At 43.6% G+C, this 21,386-nt stretch overlaps 1 protein-coding gene and 1 long non-coding RNA gene across 2 annotated transcripts; both read left to right on the top strand.

Moving 5' to 3' along the window:
* The first annotated feature begins 363 nt into the window (after positions 1-363).
* On the top strand, positions 364-2,213 carry LOC129601913 (uncharacterized). Its single transcript, XM_055500845.1, has 6 exons — positions 364-507; positions 581-684; positions 757-856; positions 934-1,020; positions 1,085-1,498; positions 1,584-2,213. Exons 1-6 carry the CDS (start codon positions 441-443, stop codon positions 1,934-1,936), a joined length of 1,125 nt encoding a protein of 374 aa, XP_055356820.1. The 5' UTR covers positions 364-440; the 3' UTR covers positions 1,937-2,213.
* A 2,630-nt stretch (positions 2,214-4,843) lies between these two features.
* LOC129601915 (uncharacterized) lies at positions 4,844-5,317 on the top strand. The gene is made up of 3 exons (XR_008692302.1): positions 4,844-4,951; positions 5,047-5,141; positions 5,262-5,317. It is a non-coding gene; the product is annotated as an uncharacterized LOC129601915 (long non-coding RNA).
* The last annotated feature ends 16,069 nt before the right edge of the window (positions 5,318-21,386 follow it).

The following is a 21,386-nucleotide window of genomic DNA, read 5'->3' as shown; positions in this document are numbered from 1 at the left end:
TCAGCTATGCCAGATGACGTTTCAACTTAAAAATCACCAAACACATTTACCGGTGTTTTCTGAAATGGTACACAGTTTCCTGAAAATAGTGACTGTGTCTGGAAAAAACGGGAACGGATAAAAGAATGACGCGCCAGAAGATTGAGCGATTAGCATACATGCACTGCTAGAACCAAGCCGGAGCCGAATGACGCTTTGTATGTACATGTGCATTGTACCAAGTAACGGCAAATATCAGCAATCAAGATTATCCATCGATGTTTATCAATGGTATCGACGATCAAGTTGTGCTATCGATCTAGGAGTATGGTAGCACCGATGTATATAAAGCTGTTCCCGGTGGTTGCTTGAAAGCAAGTTGAGAGTAGGGTACATTACGGTTGAGAGTACATTAAGGTCAATCACGTTCTAATAAGTACAAAATCAATTGATCGTTCAAAATGTGGTTTTACTTCTGTATTATTGCTGCTTCTGCAGTTACCACACCAGCAGTCGCCTTACCAAGCAGTAAGTGTCCAGTCGCAAATTAGATCGCGTTAATGCTGAAACCGTTATTAAATTCGGTATGCTCCGCTCGTAGACTTACGGGATTATACCCTTGCAAGAAGTATGAACTCCGGCATGCCGTCGTGGCTCAGTAATCTTGAATCGATCGCAGCGGGTTTTCGTGACCTACATCTTCAGGTAAGAATCCAACACACGTATGCAACGATTCATGATCAGTTGATTAACTGCGAATAAATGGATTCAAAATAGGTGGCACCAGAAACGGCTAAGGAGAACGACAGTGAAGACTCTTTCTGGACAAATCGCACTGCAGCTGCTGAGTTGAAAAAGCAGCAGGTTGCAGAGCTTGGTATGTAAACAGAGTTTTTATGCATGGCGAATGTTGTAGCGAAGTTACCAAGCAAAATGGTTTCTTTTACTTTTTAGAGGACCAAGAAAGAAGTATAACGACCACCTCCATGCCTGACAAAAGCGCAGTAGAGCTGCGTGATGCACAGTACGGAAATGGCAGCGGTAAGCAGAAAAGCTCGAACTTGTGGCGACTGCGGTGATCCATATAGAAGTATGGTTTTTGCAGTGATATTGGGAGCCGGCGAATTCTTGACGCCCAATGTTAGCTACTACTCTCCATCGCGAGCTTACCGATTGATTCTGCAAACCGACCAGAATTTAGTTTTGTACCGGGAATGCGACGGCCGGGCGGTGTGGGCCTCGGAGACCGTTGGACTGCCTCCGCTCCGCGCCGTACTGGGCAGCGATGGCCATTTCACCGTCGGATCATGGGGGAACGGTGGCAGCATCGAGACGTCCTACTGGTCCACCGAAACCTGGGGATACGGCGAATCGAGACTGCTGCTGTCGGATCAAGGTTATTTCTATTTGTGCAACGATAAAGGATGCTATTGGCGATCGTCTCGATCTTCCGGCACTCAGGGCTGGCAGTGTGGTGGTCGGGTCAATCTTGCTCCAGCAGAAACGTACAATTATCTAGGTAAGCATAGCCTAACGAAACAATCTTTCCCAAAAGAGTCTTATATAATTGGTTGTTGAAACAGTTTACGTTTTCTGTCTTTTAGTGGTAGTTAGAATGGTAGACTATATGGATCTGGATATGTTGTTCTATTCTTCGAACGGCAAATTCACGTTGGGACCATCCCGTTTTAACAGGCAGCAATTAATGGTGGTGCGCCGGCAAGACAATCGAATCGGTTTCAAGGCAGCGACACAGGAGCGGATTAACAGCGTCCGACTGCAGGAGGACGGGAATTTGGTAGCGTACAGCATCGGTAATCGCGCTCTGTGGTCCTCCATAACAAATGCTCCGAACTACGACAATCCCGAACTGCGGCTTTACGACGACGGATTCCTTTACCTGTGTGACTCCCGCGGATGTTATTGGCAGTCAAGCGGGTTTCTTGATCAACCTTAATCTATCATACAGTATGACAGGGGAACGGTATTGGCTCTTTTTCTATGAAGTAAGCTACTGTGTAGCGCAGTAAATATGCTAATAACTGTCTTAGAAAACGCTTCCTGTTATCATGTTTTTTTATGCACGGATATTATGCGCAGCGCTGACTACAGGCATTATGATAATTATGTATGCATTACAAGCAGTACGTATTACACTTTATGAATATTCTGTTTCCGCGTTTTTTTCTTACCATTGACAGTCAGTCAGGCAGTTATTAAAGGCTTTTGTTCCGCGGTTAGATCAAGTACAAAGAAATTTACTTTGAGATGATACACGTACAATGCCTTCGTCGGTTGAAACTACATAGTATTAACACGCTGAAGACGATTGATGTGCTGGATGGGAAACAGCGGGATCTTCATAGAATAGTTTTCTAAGGGGATCAACACATCACTCGCATTACATTAAGACTCGTATTCGAACTAGCACGTATTTTCTGGCATTAAGAAACAGGAAGCAGAAATGTGCCTATTTATTTATCAGCTCGCAGTCGATCCCAGCATACACGATGTGGGCATCACAAACTACTGTGGATACCAAAATTTTCGAAAGAACAAAAGCAGTTCCCAAGAACCACCGTTTGTCGTTCTCTTTTCACTGACCAGCTTTTCATAAAAACTGACGCATACTTTTATTCACTTTGTTCCCAACATACCAAATTAAGAAAGAAACTAATAACAGTCAGTGAACAGCGGTCTACGGGAAGGTTTTACTGTCGCGTTAACGAAAATACTGGCTGATTGTCTAAAACCCGCGCATTATTTCATCTTTTGTTGCAATTTGCTACATATTTTGTTCAATAAAAGTTTTTTTTAGACAAAAGGAAGACTTTGCAAATCATTTAAGACATTATGGAAATTTAAATCACTTTTCTGCAATTAACAAGTTAAAAGCATATTTCACTAATACAATTCCCCATAAAAATTGTCACATTGATGCAGATTTGGCGACAATGTACAGATACATCTCGGCAGCAAAATGTCCTGCTCTGGCCGCCGGGCAGCTACGAGAGGCCGGTTACTCAGTGACCTTTTTTAATGCACCCTTCTGTCAGCTGCGTTGTCTGTTGCTCTGCGCTGCATAAATCTCTTCTCTGCTGCTCACAAGTCACAAGCCACATGGTTCCCACTTCCAAGTAAATACACAAAACCGATAAAGACAGCCAGTCATTCAGTTAATCAGAGACTCATCCCTGATATTTATGCCTTAGTTCAAGCTCGAGTAAATAAAGTATTCGCATAAGTTCCCTTTTAAAAGACGTATCTGTAAACGTTATGGTAAAGGTCACCTGTAGATATTTTATTGTGGTTTTGTCTTGAGGAAATACACATTTTCTTCAGTATTCAGCGTTTCACTGTTAACTGAATGCCGAACTGCACTGATAAAAAGTAGCTGTACATTTTACGTCATATGTGCACGGCGCATGGTGCATCCCTCCGTCCTACGGTATGAAAATTATCCTTGCAGAAGACTTGACTTTGATTTAATTTGAAGGTAGTATATGGTTCAAATTGTAACAGCTATTGATTATATGTTTACCGGAATTAACTGCTTATTATTTGTATGCCCTACTAGTTTTTGCATATTATCTCTGGTACTTCGGATTGAGCAAACCGATTTGATACATAGCTTGCGAACAGCAAGCTCGTTAAAATAATGACATGCTCTGGTGTACTTGTACTCACAAGTACAGCAGGATGACCAACCTTACTCAGGCAATAAAGATGGAATATGCTCTAGATGTACAATAATGGAAACTCCTCGGAAATATTAGCACTAATATTTCCTACACACAACGCGTACACACACACTCAGGATCCTGCTAGGACGATGTTGTTGTCCCAGATTTAGTCGGATGATGTTGCTTCCGACTCACACACTGACTTCCGCTCAGATAACTATCCCTAGTTGTCTTTACGAAGGTCACCACAACACACACGAATATCCGGATATCTCAACACAAGTTTATTAGATCTTATTTCGCTAGCTCACATATCGATCGACTGATTCTGCCTCCAGAATCAAGTAAAAACCCAGCGTGTTACAACATGGAATTACTCGTAATAAATCACTTAACACAGGACAAACCGCACCGTCGTACAGACGCGTGCCGGAGCTCATACAAGTTAACCAAAAGCAATACTCGTACTGTGGTACATGCGCCATAGCATGTTAATAACGAGACGCGAAATTTCCACAATTTCCTGAAGCAAAATGTAAAGTGTGTAGGCAAATATATTTGATCAATATATTTATTAAATATATTTACATTTATATATATGTATTTATATAAATATATATTTCCAGAAACAACAAGGAAAATGTGTGAGCAAATATACTTATTTGATCTTGGCTGTTAGAACACCATCCGACTTCCAGACACTACATCTGATGTTGTGAATAAGTACATTACTTATATTTAAAACTATTGCCAACAACTTGATTTAAAATTATGTGTCAGCTATCCATTTCACACTGTTTCAATAATTTCTTTCTACAACTGCTTCCTTCTGTAATCCGAGTTTGGAAGTTAAGTAACAGAACTCCGAAAATTGTAATCCGCGGCTTTTGTAGGTAAATAACAAAATGCGCTACCACAACGCTGTTGGCAGCTTGTTGCGAAAAATCGTGTAACAAATAAGCAGGCTAGTTCTGGCTCGCGATTCAGCAATTACATAAAAGTGTTGGTAGTACAGTAACGAACTATGATTGCTGTTTGATTCCCTTATGCGTGCGTGTGTTATAGCTTTTTGCATGTTTACCACCATTTTACATAACCGATTTGCATAACCGATTTGACCAAACAGTTTACCACCATTTTACAAAACCGATTTCGCCCATCTGTTCTTCCAAAAGATACACTTTCGTTTTTTAGTAAACGAAGAAGTACTCAGGCGGTCTACCTTCATACACAGCTCGTTCAAGGCTGAAAAATGGGTTGTTTATTACGCCTTACTGCATGCTGTTATGGTTAGTAATCCACCGTTTCTTTAGGTACAAGTACATACATTTAGGGCTTTGTGCAGTTTCTCTCTAATCGCTGGTTAACCGAATTCCTGTCGTAGATTATTGGTATCTCTCATTCATCAGCGAGAAGACCGACCTACAAAGATTCGCAGTTAACCGGTCGTTTATACAACGGAACTGGACGCTCGAACAGGTAAAGCAAGAACTGTGCTGTAATGCATTCAAACCACGAGGCGCGTGCTCTGCTTAATTTCTTTCTTTTTTTAACGGATAACCGTAATCGTAACGTTTATACCATGATTCTGTGCGGTAGTTACCGAGACAGTGCTCGTGGATCTGATTACGACAATTATGGCCCGAAACCAGTGGAATGTGTATGCCCCCGCCAACAAGCTCTCCTGCAACCGGCCGGCACCGTCAGCGTATCCAACCGATATCAGCGCAAGTAAGCCTTGCAAAGCCGCTAACATAAGTGTGACCTTTGCCAATATATGCGCTCGAGTCGACATTGTTGTCGAACAAAATACAGACTGCTTCTCTTTGCTGTGGTAAAACGGTTTTCGGTTTTCTGTGACGTTTTCTGTGACAGATTCGTTAACGGTGAAAGAAATCCGTCTGGGCCAATGGCTGATCCGTGATGAAGAGTGCGATGAGGACGGACAACGCTGCCTGGTATTCCGCGACGCCACCGGTAGCGATGAAGACCGACTGGCGCTTAAAGAAGGCCTGGGCTCGTCCACCTTCGAAGGCCAAGGCAAACTGAAACTGCACGCCGTCGATCTGAATGACCTGCAAATCGGAAGGACTGGAAACTGTACCAGGATGACAGCAGTGGAGCGTTGTGGATACAGGACCGAGTGACGGCTGGACTGCACCGTATCGCCCTTAATCGCGGGATCGGCAGCACCATTAATTTCAATCCGGCGGTGCTGACCACCGGAGCCGGGCAGCTGCAGGTAACCGAAATCCAGTTTGAACGCAAATGGTTGTTCCATCATGGTCCCTACCCTGCGTCTGGTCCAGAATACTTTGTCCTCCGCGATTACGACGCCTACCTTAACGGAAGGCAAGATTACAGATACGCTTATAAGGAGAAAACTAATCAAAATTTTTATACTTAATGCAGTTGTTCGCTTGCCGGTCGTTTTTATAATGTGGCTAACAGATATCGAGCTTCTCCGATGGTCAATAAGAACGTGCATGAGCCCCATGGAGACTGATGTTCCAATAAAAGTATGCACAAGCATTGTACAACATTTTTGTTTTGTTTAACTGCTGCAGTTCGGACGAGGAACCAACGTAAATGGCTCTGTATGGTTTTATTTTTGTCCGGTATTCCCAATCCGGTATTCCCAATAAATCTTCATCTATTTGCGACTTCCATGGATTGCATACACGCCTTATTTATAGAATTAGGCGTAATGATGAGTAGAGGTCGTGATTTCTCTTGGTGAAAATTTAATGAGGTTGAATCATTTTGAGTCACGTGCAAACGACCGACTCGTACAACCTGTCGGAACTGCCAAGCAATGCGGTTGCAGTGGAGCGGTGTACGTTTTCGGTCGGACTTTGGCGCTGTTCGTTCTTGGTAAACGCGCCGCGGTAACGCAGGTTTTCTTCGACTTTGAAGTGACTACGGTAGTTTCTTGCGACCATTACACTGTTCAACTAGCCGATGGTTTTTTAGACCCAACCCATTGTGAATGGTATACGCTGAACTTTATCTGATCGCAACTGAATGGTTTTTGTTTTAACTGCATAGGTTACCGTGCGCTGCGTACACGCCGTACAGCATTAGTATGGTGCATTAATCACAAAATTAGCGAGCCGATTGGTGTGTGTACAGTACGTGCTATTGCACAAAAACCCAACATAAAAATTAAATTTGGTGCAGTAGGTACAGCCACACATACCTTGTACCAAATTATTTTCGTTCACAGTTCACATTACACGGCCTACACCCTGTAATACCGTACCGCTCATACCGTACACAGTTTCTTTCAACCCGCGGTTGCTGTACGGCATTTGCGCTCTGGACAGAAAGAGGAAAAGAAGTCATAATCCAGTTATGATAATAACAGCTAAAATGTTTTGATATTACGCAAGAACCTTAGCCTTTGCAGCTAAAAGTAGATATTAATTACTGTTTGAAACTTTTAATTAACAAAAGAATCATGGTGTACTGGATCTGGCACTACATCATCCTGTATCTGTATTCCGTAAGTGTATATCGAGTTTATTAAACAATCGTTACAGGGTTTTATATCATGTACGGAGTCATTTTCGAAAGTTATATTTGCACAAGTTGAAACAACAATTCAACTTCCCGTTCAAATTTGCAACTTGAACTTGAGTTTGTGCTTAAACTTAAACCGGTTTCGAAAATTCCCAATTAAAAAGTTGTTATTCGAAAGTGCACTTTAAGTTAGCTACCGCAACGCAGCTGCGTTTCTGCATAAGTACGTACTTTGACGTTCTCGCAGTAAAAACGCTTTTACTCTATGATTTTGCTGGAAACATACAGATTCTCGCGTTGGTCAACACGAAGTAATTTTTACAATTCCAAAGTATGTACTGTGAATCTAACGAAGTGATAACTGTGACAAATGAGTAAGTCCATAAAACAAAGTACAGCAGAATGACGCGTATATTAAAACTTGTTTAAATGTGTTCGCAATGTGAAAAACATCGATGTGCTCCAGAATATTCATCCGTTATTTTACTTTACCTCTTTATCGCTCAGGCGGTCTTCGTTTTGCCAACGACAGCATATGACGGGCACCGCAGTTCTGATGGAGTTTATAACCGTCGCAAAGGGAATTCATCAAGGCGCCTGCATGGGCAAGTTTACGGTCATTTTTATGTTGCCTTCATTCTGTCTAAGAAAAATTATTTCGATAAACAGTACTTATCATTGTAATGGTTTTTAAGCAAGAAAAACGAATGTTAACGTTAACAGGAATGCCCGACAGCCCATGTACAACGAAAATAGCCCAGGATTTTGGAAAGGAAGCGATTCGTCAGCACCAAGGTGAGCATTTAGCAGAATACGATGGTTGTGAAACTACCCAAAGAGTGATGCACCGTCTTCTACTCTTATAATCGGTTTTGTCATGAATCCACCGCCGATGTTGCTGTAGGCATAAAAGTGACATTCGCGACGAAAGTCACTACGGTGACGGATACAAGCCGTGCTATTGCCAAACTCCACGTTCGCCCACGCCCTCACCGCCAGCGTCGGCCGGCAGTGCGAGTTCTGACATTAGAGCAAGTATGATAAATCTATTAACATTATATAAAGTAGTAAAAGAACTGCTTTACGGGAAATTTCCTACCTAGTACTGTGTACATGCACAGTATGTAGATGCATGTGTTTGGTGGCAGCTAGGCATTCATACAACTGTAAGTATTTATATTCGTCTGTGGATTACTGCTTCTGACCAACCAACAATCGTGCGTTTTCAGATGTTTTGACGGCAAACGAAATACGCATCGGCCAATTTGTAATCCGGGATGTGGAACGCGATGGCGATCACTATCTTGCCATCCAGGATGCCAACAGCGGCGACGATAGACTTGTCATCAAGGAAGGCAGCGGTCAGGCAGTGATTGTTGATCCAGAAGGAAAGCTGCGGGTGGAAGAGATCACCTTCGGTGACAATGATTGGGTCATCCGGGAAGAAGACAAGGTCTTGGTTTTCCGGGATCTGATGACTGTAGGAGATCACCGCGTAGCTCTCTACCCAAACATCGACGCCAGTGTGAACGTCCGCCCGAACGGTGTGGTCGAGGCCAAGACCTTCTCTGCCAGCAAAAATGTTGTTACGCCAAAGGTCAGCATAAGTACTTGGACGATTCTTCAAGAAAGCGATGATCCACTGGTCTTCCGTGATAACAGCGGCGGGCCCGGAAGGGATAACCGCGTGGCGTTTTACAAAGGACTGGGCAACTGCATCAATGGCAAACCAACTTGTAAACTGGAGGCTCAGACCATCACGGCTAGTACCAATATTGTCACGTCCCAGGTCAGCATTAGCACATGGACAATTCTCCAAGAAGGAAATGATCTACTAGTTTTGCGGGATAACAGTGCACCTGGAGTTGATAACCGCGCTGCGTTTTACAAGGGACTGGGCGACTGCATAAACGCTAGACCCACCTGTGAGCTGGATGCTAAAACAGTTAAAGCCAGTGACAGTGTTGTCACGCCAAAAGTCAGCCTGAATACCTGGGCGATTAGCCAGGAGGCCGGTAACCCCTTGGTTTTCCGGGATAGCAGCGGAGGTCCTTCGTCAAACAATCTGGTGGCATTCTATCAAGGTCTGGGTAATTGTGTGACAGTCACTTCCGATTGTCAAGTAAACGCCAAAACCTTTGCCGCAAGCGTAAACGTTGCCACTCCAAAGGTCAGCATCAACACATGGGCTATCAGCCAGGAAGGCGGCAATCCTTTGGTTTTCCGAGACAACAGCGCTCCTAACAATTTTGTGGCCTTTTACCAAGGACTGTGTGAACGTCCAAGCTAACTGTCAAATTAACGCAAAAACGTTCTCGGCATCCGTTAACGTGGGGACGCCCATGGTTACCATTGGCACCTGGACGATTGGCCAAGAGGGTGGCAGTATATAAGTCGTTAGAGACAACAGTGGCGCTCCCTCCTTTGATAATCGTGTGGCATTCTACCCTGGCATGGGCACCAGCATCAATATCCGTCCAAACGGACTGATCCAAGTTGCCGATCTTACAGCAAGTAACAGTGTGCAGTTGCAGACCTTGCTGGTGGCTAACAACTGGAAGGTTTATCAAGACACTTCTTCCGGAGCTCTATGGATTCAGGATCGTGTCACAACCGGAACACATCGCCTGGCAATCAACCTTGGTTTCGGTAACACCATCAACATCAACCCTGCCCTTTTCACTCCGGCTCCAGCCAATTGCAGGTAACGGAGATACTGTTTGACGACAGATGGCTTGTACATCATGGAGGTGCTCCCACCTCCGCAGAATACTGGGTCGTCCGCGATTATCATGCTTACACAACGTATCCGGTTTCCAATGCCTTGCACGACAAACGTTACGCTTTTAAAGAACTGAGTTCCAACACGTTTCCTTGTCCTTCTCCCTGCCCGTCATAAAGAATAAATTGTCAGCTAAAACTTGCTTCTTGTGCCGCTACTTTTTATTTCCGATTCATAGTTTGACAAATTCAATAAAATTTTCACGGTGTGTGCTCGATGTGCGTAGCAACTGTTCTCGGCGGCTACCGATGCATAATTCATGCATTTCGTATAAAAATGATCAGTTTAGTTTTCCTTGTAACGTATTTTTTCTTTTGGGCGATAAACTCGTATTTTGTGGGAGACCCACCTTCAGATTTTCTGTTATTTCGAGGGGGTATTTGACCCTATTCATGACAACATTATACATAGAACCAGCCACCAAGTAACATGCTCACGTTTTGTTCCCAGTCTGCACGTGTCACGGTACGCACACACAGTGGAAAACGTTAGGTCGATTTAGGTACTCATAGTCACATCATGTGCAAAACGCTGTTATTTGCTATAAATCTGCTTGAGTAGTTTGGCTTCCCGTTGACCCGACAGCAGAGCACCGTGCACCATGGACCAGTATTTGGGATGGGTGGCCTCACCGGCAAACTGCAACCCGGGAACCTGCACATTCTGACCGTTGACGCTCTTTCCGTAGAAATAATCGCTGCTGGCTAAATCAGCTGTCGTAATTCCTTTTTTGACCATATCCATGGAAATGTGACTGTAGGTTCCCAGGAATAAGTCGTTCTGGGACCACTTTCCTCTGTAAAACCATTAAATCGTCACTGGTTAGACGTATGAGTTTAGGAAACACTGCGTTCCCATCGCAAGAACGTGCAGCCGAACAAAAATTTACGGATAAAAAACGGCGCCGATGTTGATCGCACGACAAACCGATTTTCTCAGTTTTCATGTAGAAACAGTCTTTCATGCCATACATATATCGCAATGACTGTCACGTGAGTACGAGCTTTGCGCGGGTGCAGCATTACTAGGTGGCCTTTGGCAATAACAGTGGATGTCGGGAACGGAATATCATTCTTCTCTACGTAAATAATGTGAATAATGGGGATTACATACCGTAAGATTTTTTCGGTTCCGGCACATTTTTCCAGTGCTCTGGCGGAACAGCGAAGTAATTGCACTAGAAACATCTCCATCCGACATCTGTTCCATTTGCACCGCCTGCGGACCGCCCATTAAAATCACCAGGGTTCTGCCGGTTGTTGGAGCAACTAAGCCGGACGCTATTGCGCGAGTCCAGAATGCCCCTGGCTGCCAAATAAAACAAACTGAAAAATCAATAATTTTGTTTATTCATTTGGTTAAACATACGTATGTTTTATTCCGGTCAGCATTGACGTTGTTGCCGCTGCTGTACATGTACGTCCAGTAATCCGGCATCAAATCCGCCCACCATTCATTGTCGTAAATCAGATGAATCTTCCCAAGTGTCCCGAAACCGACGCTCTGGATGGCGGTGCGTTTTCGATCGGACAGCGCGGGACTGAACAGTGTATCGACATGAGCCTTGAGATATCCTGGACGCCGTCATGATGACGTGATCGGCATTGATTTGTGTGCCGTTGGACAGAACGACCGTCATTGCTCGCGCTGCTGTGCGGTCAAAGCGGACTTGTTTGACGGTGGCATTATATTGCGCAATGGCGACCGCATTCGGTGCCCATAACTTGAGCACGTCTGTGTACGGAACACGCAGGTCAGTGGCATCCGGCCCGTCCAGCGTCATGTTGGTGGCCGACTGGACGCTGATGTCGAAGAAGTTGGCAGCGGCATATTCTTCTTTCTGATTTCTAAAATTTATCCAACTGTTAACACTTTTCCGGTTTTGTTGATCAAAGCCGGCAGACTCACGAACCTGACGTAGACATCGAAGACTTGGTCGGCAAGAGCGACTTTATCAGCGGTAACCGTTTTAGACCTTCTGGTAAGAATTCAAAAGATGCTGTCCGAAAGATAAATCACGCTGCGCTTCTAACGCATCATACTCGTCATCGTCCCACAGTATCATCCAGAGCCGTATAAATCTTGAGACGTGTGCGCATATCCGTAACCTTAAACGCAACAATTTAAGGAAAAGATCAGCTCGTCGATGTAGCCCTATAAATGGATTTTAATTATGCGTACTCTGGTGCCGTCGGCGTTCATCATGAACATATCGTCATCTGCGCTGCGTTTCCGACGGCGCCGGCTGTTGTCGGCAGAAGATTATTCGCTTGGCAAAGTTGTACAAGGCATGACCGTCCCGTGTACCCACTGGCCGCCCATTTCCAGCCATCCTGTAATTATAGTTTTGTGGTTAAAATGCACATAAATAAGTAATTACTAAAGTAAAAAAGAAAACAACTTAGCAATACATGCCAATAAAATAATTTTTCCGTAACTTAATGCACTAAATTAACCTTTTCCGGTTTCGCTAGGAATACTCCACAAACGTCCACCATACCGACTGGATGCTTCCAGTAGCGTGACATCGAATCCGGTTTTAATTAGATCCTGGGTCGCACTAAGACCGGCTGATCCGGCGCCGATGACCACCACCTTAACACCGTTGGTAGCCGCTGATAACTGACACACGTGAGCGGTAATAGCAAAAAAACAGCTGTAAAATACAGGTGCATTTTTCTGGACAAAATTAATTTAGCGCACCAAAAAAAGCTCGATTGGTGGATGCTGTTCATTTAACCGGACATTCACCGTTGCTTTTATATGTTGTGCACAGCTAGTGTGTTATGCGATTTCCTTTGGGAAGTACTAAGAATGCCGACTACATTTGTTGTCATGATAAGCACGATCGGCAATTTTTCCCGTTAGTCAGCAGCAGGCATTCAAAATAAACTGGTACGGATGCGGTGTTCTAGGAAGCATTTCGAAGTCAATAACTGTTCAAGTTTTCTGCGGTTAAAAATTGCCGACATTGTCGTTGAGAATTCTCTCGGCATCTCGTGAACATGCTTTATGTCTGCTGCCAGTGGAGTGCGCCTTGACGTCATTGTATCTTACTTTTTATCATTCTATCGTTAGTACTTCTCAGACTTCTCACGAACAGAATAATACTTATAATAAATTTCTTTACTATACTGTTTTACAAATCATTGCCTTGTAGAGTTTGCTAATCGCTTGTTTCAGATTTGCAATAACTGGTAAAAAATACCGATTGCTGTGTTATCGAATTCCTTTTGTGGACAGCTTTCCATTTATGAAAAGAAAATGATTTAGAACTTAAATAGAAATACACATTTTTAAAACATTTGAATAATAGCCGTAGGAAAATCTATATACAGTTTGTATTTAATAAAACATTGTTAGAATCCAACGTAACAATTTTTTAATACCCAGTTAGATAACTTACCTAGATCAAAAAGAAGTGCTGGTAAAATTTTAAATATGCTCACGATGATCTACAAAGCAGATGTTGCATAACTGAAAAAATGACGATGGAACATGTTTGCAAATTTTTTAACTGTTCTTCCAAATTACCAGGCAAAAATCGATTCGCCGAGAGAGCATGCCGGGCCTGATCAGCCAATGTGCGGACTAGTTGCGTAAATTTCAATACGCTTTCTCTATCTCCTGTTCTTCCGATTACAAGCTCCACCGTTTCGCTGACTTTGTGTGCCGGAATCAACGGCGCATTCATCATCCCCGTTCTCGCAATAGCCACACGAATTCCTACTTGTTCCATTAACTTCGCGGTAAAGTGCGGATGCCCGAATAAGGCCCAGGCCACCAATGCACTATGCGGTGCACCGTCACCAGCAGACTATTTCAGAAGCGATGGGAAATGAAAGCGCGAAGCCACCATGAACTTTACAAACTGAAGTTACCAAGTTCCCCAACGTTCTCGTATAAGAACGACCGTCCGTCGGTTGAAGCGGTCAAAGCGGACCTGCTTGATTTTTGATCCTGAATATTTATAAAATGCTTCTGATTACTCCTACACGCCACGCGACAACGACGATAGTGGGCTCAATTTTACTTCCTTTGGGCAAATATGCCGAACATGGCCGGAAACGGCCCCAAGCCATCACACGAAAAAAAACAGAAATTTTTACTGCGACAAGTGACACGAGTTAGCGTTGTAACATTCTCTAATTTATACCCTTCACATGAAGATCTAACCAAGACAGACCGAACACAACCAAACACAGCTGGAGACAGAACACAACCAAAGGGGCGTATCGTGTGTCGTAATACCCGGATTCCTTGGTCCCGCTGAATCCAACATTACTCCCACACGCCACGCGACAACGACGATAGTGGGCTCGGAATTTTACCCTTTGGCAAATATGCCGAACATGGCCGGAAACCTTCAAAGCCCAAACCCCAACACAAACACAAAAGAAGGACGTGATGAACCAGTGCAGCGTGGTGGAGGCCATCGTTAATGCTGCGTTTGACGTAATGTGCGGGAGGATAAATTCTTTGAAAATTTGGTAAACTAGTTAAACACGACAATGGAAACTGTTTCGGCGGAATTCACGCCAATAGTACGGAGGCGGAGGCGACAGTAGTCGAAGGTGAAGCGGCTGCCAGAAAATCCTGACGCATCCCGCGGACAATGCAAGGCAACCACGGCAAGGAACTTTAGACAATCTGGGAATTCCGCAGATTGGCCAAATCAACGCACTCAAATCAAATCATGTACGAAGGCTAAAGCACATAAGCGGATACACAAGACGGTAACGGCAGTCGGCAATGGAGTATACACGATGCCGTAGAAGACGCACAATAAGGAGCGAGACACACTCAGGCAGCAGATCCGGAAAAGTAATGCATGCAAGTCGGTCATGAGTGTGTGCGTTGACGGACAAATGATGAACCTTTGCCTAAAACAATTGAACGGACGCGATGAAACCCGGTCAAAGGAAACTCAGCAAAAAAAAGTAGACAGAATAACCATCCAGGAACTACGTAGAATAGAGGTCATACGGAATCGAGCTGCTTGCGCCTGGTTGTTCGGTGCAGGCGGTGGCGCGATGGTCTTTCCGGCAGAATCCGCAGATGTGTGATACCGACAAGGACGTCCTGGCAAGGTGTCAGTTCGTTGAAATTAAAAGCAGCAGTTCGGAAAGGAGGTTCCTGGGTGCTTAAATGCTTGGCCCGAACCAAATTTACCTTAGGCTGCAAAACTGAGAATTCCCGAGGTACGGCGGGAATCCGCCGAAAATACCCATCAGCCGTGCAGTCGCGACGCGAGGTGTCAGAAAGGTCAAACCAATCTCGGCTTTTTCACGGAATTCACAATCAAACGCAACAACAGTCGTCATACATACAGCGTTTAGACAAGTAAACCTGGTATTCCAGGAACCCGATGAGTACTGGTAGGCGTCTTCCGTGCGAGTTCTCTAAAATAATGTTGCCGGCAATAGTTCATCGCACGAAATTTCATGCGGCTTAACGTCTTTAGTGAAGCCTGTGAGCTGCCTTCACGAAAGGCAGCGTATGCGGTCGGGAAGGTTACGGCTAAAAGGACGTGCGGGTGCCGTTGGTGGAACTGCGGTGTGCTCGACGGGCTGCCTGAACTTTCGTCATCCGAGGCTGACTGGCGGGCTTTGTCGGTGCGCGTTGGTAAACGCTCCGACGGAGAGGACCATTAACAGTGGAGGCAACAGGAGAAGAGTTGACCACGTGCTCCAGTACAAAGATCTCGAGCTGGTTGCGGTCGCGGATGCTGGTGATAAAGGTCAGGTCTCGGGAATTTTGACTTTCCCCAGCAAAATAACATCGTCGATGGAGTTGTATCCGTTGTCGAAAAGCTGTGAAACCGACGCCGCGAATTCCGATAGCTGTAGCCAGGTCTGAGGGTGAGTCACCTTTACCTGCTGCAGCTTCGTCGATTCCAAAGGTTCATCTGGGTGAGTAAATCATAGTTGCTGAACAAGAGCTGGTTTCAGCTCGTTAAAACTTGTCGCCTCAACTTCGACAATGAGCTGCTTGATCTCTGAAGCGGCGGCCCAGTTGTTTCAGACTGAACGTGCGAGCTTGTTGAGAGTCACAGACATGACAGATAATTTAACGTAAAAGGAACGAAAAATGTTTAACGATCAGTAATATGACGGAAATTTTACTGCGACAAGTGACACGAGTTAGCGTTGTAACATTCTTCTAATTTATACCTTCACATGAAGATCTAACCAAGACAGACCGAACACAACCAAACACGCCAGCTGGAGACAGAACACAAAGGGGCGTATCGTGTGTCGTAATACCCGGATTCCGGTCCCGCTGAATCCGTCCCATTGTGCCGGCAGCCACACAAACCTGACATAAACATTGATATTCTCGAATCTATAGTTCTTAATTTACTTGGGACACAAGTTTGAGTTAAATTTTGCTGCTGCTTTAAAGCCCCTATCTTATGGCTTACTACAATATGGGATATCGATTAACTGTTGCCGATCATTGGGGGGGGAAACCCTCGAACACGTCGTTGTGCCCCAATACCAATGCCCGTCAACTGGTTAATTAATCGTTTTCATGCACCGCATCTGTAAACAGTCGATATTGTTTCTGACCGGTAAATTGCACCACAACTCAGTGTGTTTTGTTCTTTCGATGCAACGGGACACGATAGCTCTACGCCTACTACTCGTAATTCCAGCAACATACAGTATCTCACAAAATCACGGCCAGCCAAAACGCACTCGTTTAATTAAAGTGTCCATAATTAAAAACGGCCAAAAGATCTTACCCATGGATTGACCGATAGAGAAAATGCATTCTCTTGAGTCTTGATATGGTACGAGGTGATCACAAATTCCGGCGTAATCTGAGGTTTGTCTTCTGCATTTGCTACTTGCTAGAGATCATGTACATACTGTATGTCATTGTCATCCGACCGTGGCAGATTGTTTGCTCGCTGTTAATATTTACCGATTTTGTGCCGGTTGATAAGTAGTTTCAAGCCATATCTCGAATATGGACAAATTGTCGTAAACGGCTTTCCTTTGTTGTTTGTTTTTGAACGGAGCAATTCCTGTAGATTACCGAAATACAGACAGTGATACAATACTCCAGTCGCATCGTGACATCATCTAGTACGGACTGTACTCGCACTGTCTCAAAGATAGCAGCCGTATAGTATCGTTATTCAAATATTATACATATCATCGTTTCAGCACATTAGAATGGAGAACGGATGATGAAAGGGCCTAACTTATTATCAATGAGCGTCACCTGCTACTCTAGCGATTTCTGTACATACATAGTGCTGTGAAGCAGAAGGCTGAAGCCAGTTCGAACCATTTTATTAGTTCTTATAATCGTTTTAGTTTGTTAGGGGAACTACTGGTACTCCTCTTATTCAAGTACAAATCGTAGATGTACGGGCTTCTTCAAACAAAAGATATCCTGTGAACCTTGTAAATTGTATATTTTATTTATTTATCAAAGAAATTAGTTGTGTTGCTAAGTTCTTATATTGTCGCCTTCTGAATGGTATAGTTCGTCAAGATTTGGAAGATGGCGAGAAAAAAGGTCAACCCTTGCTTCTATACACAGCTAGTTGGCGTGGTAAGAATGCTCAATGCCTATCTGTTAGTGAAGGAGGAAACTTACGTAAAGACTTCAAGACCTTGTGGATTTGTTCTTGCGTGTTCCGTTTTTAATCTAGGGACTGCTTTTTTTTTACCGCCGCAATACTGAACATAATCGTGTACTGAGGCCCTCATCGTACCGAGTGCTACTAAGCTGGCAATGACTGGTTCGTCATCAGTTTGCTTTGGCAATGGTGAAAGGATGCATGGACTGCTGTTGTGGATCTTCGCCCATGGATCCGAACGAAAAGTCATCATCGTAAGTCAAACGACATCTCCTTCCCACCTGTAAAATCGGTGCAGTTTTGATGGTATCATGGGCAACCAAGTTTCCAATTTTTCGTAGTAAACTACTTTTGCAAAACTAGAAACACTGTTCCGATTCTGGTTTTACACCCCACAATACGGCTTGGTGGCAGAGTTTTTCTGTGCTGCCAGAACACACCGATTTTTTTATTGATGTTGTTGTAGTTGCCGCTCTTGTTTGGATTGCCCTCTTTTTTTTTCGTCACTTTCATGCTGATAAGCAGCTCTATGATTAATTACTACAGCAAGGAAACACGGATATTCCAACCGAAAGATTTGTTTCAGCGGTAAGCAATGACTCAATACAAACGGCTGCTTACGTATTAATAATACGAACGGTGTTATCGTACATGTGCGTACTTAATGATGTTTACTAAATGATATTTATTAATGGCTTTTTATTTATAGTACATACTTAATGACATTTATTTAGACATACAGATAGTTGACAATTTTGGGTTCGTTTTAATCGAAACGAGCTACGAGGGTCATTTTACAAAAAAGTGGCAATCGATATGAAAAATACTTGACGTATTCATAAAATTACACTATTATTTTTTAAAAAGTGTAGCATTCATAACCAGTTCATTAGGACAATGGTCGAGGTACAGCGGCTGGCGACTGGCATCAGTTCGTGCATGGCTACCTAGGCTAAAAAATATTGGCATCATCCGTATGGTTCAACACCAGGAAAACACACACGTTGGCACTTCCATCATGCAGCTGCATTAATATTTTCTCGATCATAACTTGAATATTCCTATACATTCATTATATTCACATACCTTAATCTTTTGCTAGTTCAAAATTTTTCTAACTTAAAGAAATCATTGGTATGGCAGCGAAAAAAAAAAGAGAAAACCGATAAAAATTTTGTATGGTCGATCTCTTTTGCCTATAATTTTTTTGTGGATCTGTTTCATGAGTTCAAACATGTTACCTGCAAATCATAAAGATTAGAGAAACACAATTAACGGAAATTATGAATGAAACATGCTATAGTTAAAAACGACATATCCATTGCCACGCTTTATGAAATGGCTCGTACAATTCTGCATATTTTATTTTACGAACGTGTGACAAGCGATTATTGAAAAGCACTTCGTTGCCACTTGCGGCATATCAGTACACTCTATTACAAACCACGAGTAGTACATCAGGACCAGGTCGAATCTTGATAGCCAGAGTTCCTCGTGCAACATTGCAGCCTTAATAATATGGCTATGTGTGATTGAGTACGCACGATATTCTGCTGTGCCATGGCGAAACTGAACCAAAACAGGTGTTACATTTTATTTCCTGTTCTCAGAAAACCTATCTGTATCTTTGCTTGTATCGCCGTTACGTTCCTATTAAGTGACCGTTTTAGTTTGATTAATCTGGTATACATTGCGCAAACTGGTTAAAAAACATAATTACTCGTATATCATTCTTTGTCTAGTGTTAGCTTCAGAAAGATTCAGCGAGATTCAGTTCCAGGCCATGTATGTTCAGCCAAGGCTAGTCAGTAACGACTTGCAGAAATGAAATATTGACGGTTGGTGCCACCTTGCCGTCTATCTATAAAGCAGGATGAGTCCTGCCTGTTAGAATCAAGGCCAAAAAAGATGGAGAACTCATCGTCATTTTGACTTTGGCCGTAATTCATAAAAGGATATATACAGTTCATGTGCTTGTTTGCGTTGCGGCAACGTAAAGTGGACACTTTATCAGCCCGGGTGCTGGGAAACTGGTGCGCGGCGATGAATTGCTAGGCCGGGTCCGATTAATTCGCGCTAAACTGCGGTCGAGCTGAGCAGAGAGGTTGAATTCTTCAGAGCCGAAATCCCTTTCTTGAGCAAAGCGAAATGCGCAACCAGCCAAGTGGTAAGGAACTAAGGACTAGGCGGAAGTTAACTGGCAAGACATAGCTTGCGTCTTACACGAGAAAGACCACAGATGAAACATAGCATGACGAATGGAACGAAAGTAGGCTGATCCTGTTTAGCCGAGGGAGGATAAACCTGAAGGCTGGCGACTAGCTTATCCTCCAGCAGTAGTAGTGATAACAGTAATGATGAGCAGACTTGTTTTCACTAACACATAATCTGTTTGTGGGTCACGCCAACAAATTTTGCCTTATACCCATTATTTTTCAGATCTGCTACCTGATAGCTGTTCCAGCCATGATTGTGACGGCAGTGCCTTGCGCCTGTTGAAGTACCGTGAGGATAACTCCGAAGACGCAGAGAGGATGACTGAAACAACTGAGTTTTAATTATAGCGCAATAAACATTAACGCTGAGTCGCTAAAGTTACAATGCGCTGGGAGTTTAGACCATTTTGTACATGTATTACAGATAACGTGTGCCAAGATGTGCTGACTGAAAACGGATTCTTCCCTTTCATGAAGATTTTTTAGAGTACAATAAAGATACCACCAATAACCAGTGAAGTAGCAAAAATAATATCGTTAAAAAAAATTTTACCTCTACCCTGCATATGATTCATGCCTACAGATTCGTAGTTTTGACCTTTGGGTTCCTTGCAAGCCCGTTCTAAGATTTTACCAATGCAGTAACGATTTTGGAGTTCAACTCACTGTTGAAAAATTCATAATTTCAATTAGTAAATAAATTTGTTCAGGCGTGTCGCACTCACTGTCGTATACGTGTACTGGGTAATGCCGAATAATGTTGACGCTGTATGTTTCACCGGATATTCAAGCATTGTATCATTTGTACATCTGTAAACTGTACTCAGTTATGAAATTTATTTATGGTTAATCGAACTGCATTCCTGGATTGTTTTACAATTGCGAAACGGTGACTTACAAAATAATCACAAATTCTTACATACAGAATTAACTGGATGATTAAAAGATTTAAGCAGCCACTGCAAGCCATAGCAAAGATTTCTACATGTGTTCGAAAAATTGTTACAAGGCAACAAAAACGCACCTCGGAGAAATTTAACTGATGGTCAACAAAACAGAATAATACTTCAAGAGTCAACAGTGGCACTGGCGACTGCGCATCGCTTAAATTCTTCAACAGTTCCGCCAAATTGCGCGTCGATGTGCCTTCCTCCGAAAGAGCATGTGGGCCTGAGCAGCCAGTGCTCACTTTCTCTTCCTAAACCCCGACCTGTCTCCGGCATCTGCTGTTTTCCCAATGACCCGCCCTGTTTTTCGCTGATTTCTTTGCGCCGAAACCAGCCGCGCATTCATCATCCCGTTGCCGGAATCGCCACACCAATCCCCACCTGCTCGACCAGTTTGGCATTAAAATGCTGATCGCCGAACATAGGCCAGGCAATTAGCGGCACCTGCAATGCACCGCCTCCAGCGTACTATTCCAGCCGCAGTGATCGATAAAAGCGCGATAGCCCTGTGTGCCAACAGCGATTTCTGACGCCCAAGGAACGATCAAATATTTCGCGCTTAAGCTGACATTATCATCATAATTTGTCCTTGGAAAGTATCCGGTGCGTTCGGAACGGTCGCAGCGCCCAGATAAACGGCCGTTGAGTCTCAAGTAACGC

Source organism: Paramacrobiotus metropolitanus, unplaced genomic scaffold (genome assembly GCF_019649055.1).
Source record: "Paramacrobiotus metropolitanus isolate TYO unplaced genomic scaffold, Prichtersi_v1.0 Parri_scaffold0000299, whole genome shotgun sequence".
NCBI classification, from domain to species: Eukaryota; Metazoa; Tardigrada; class Eutardigrada; order Parachela; family Macrobiotidae; genus Paramacrobiotus; species Paramacrobiotus metropolitanus.
This window is presented reverse-complemented; position numbering and strand designations above follow the sequence as displayed.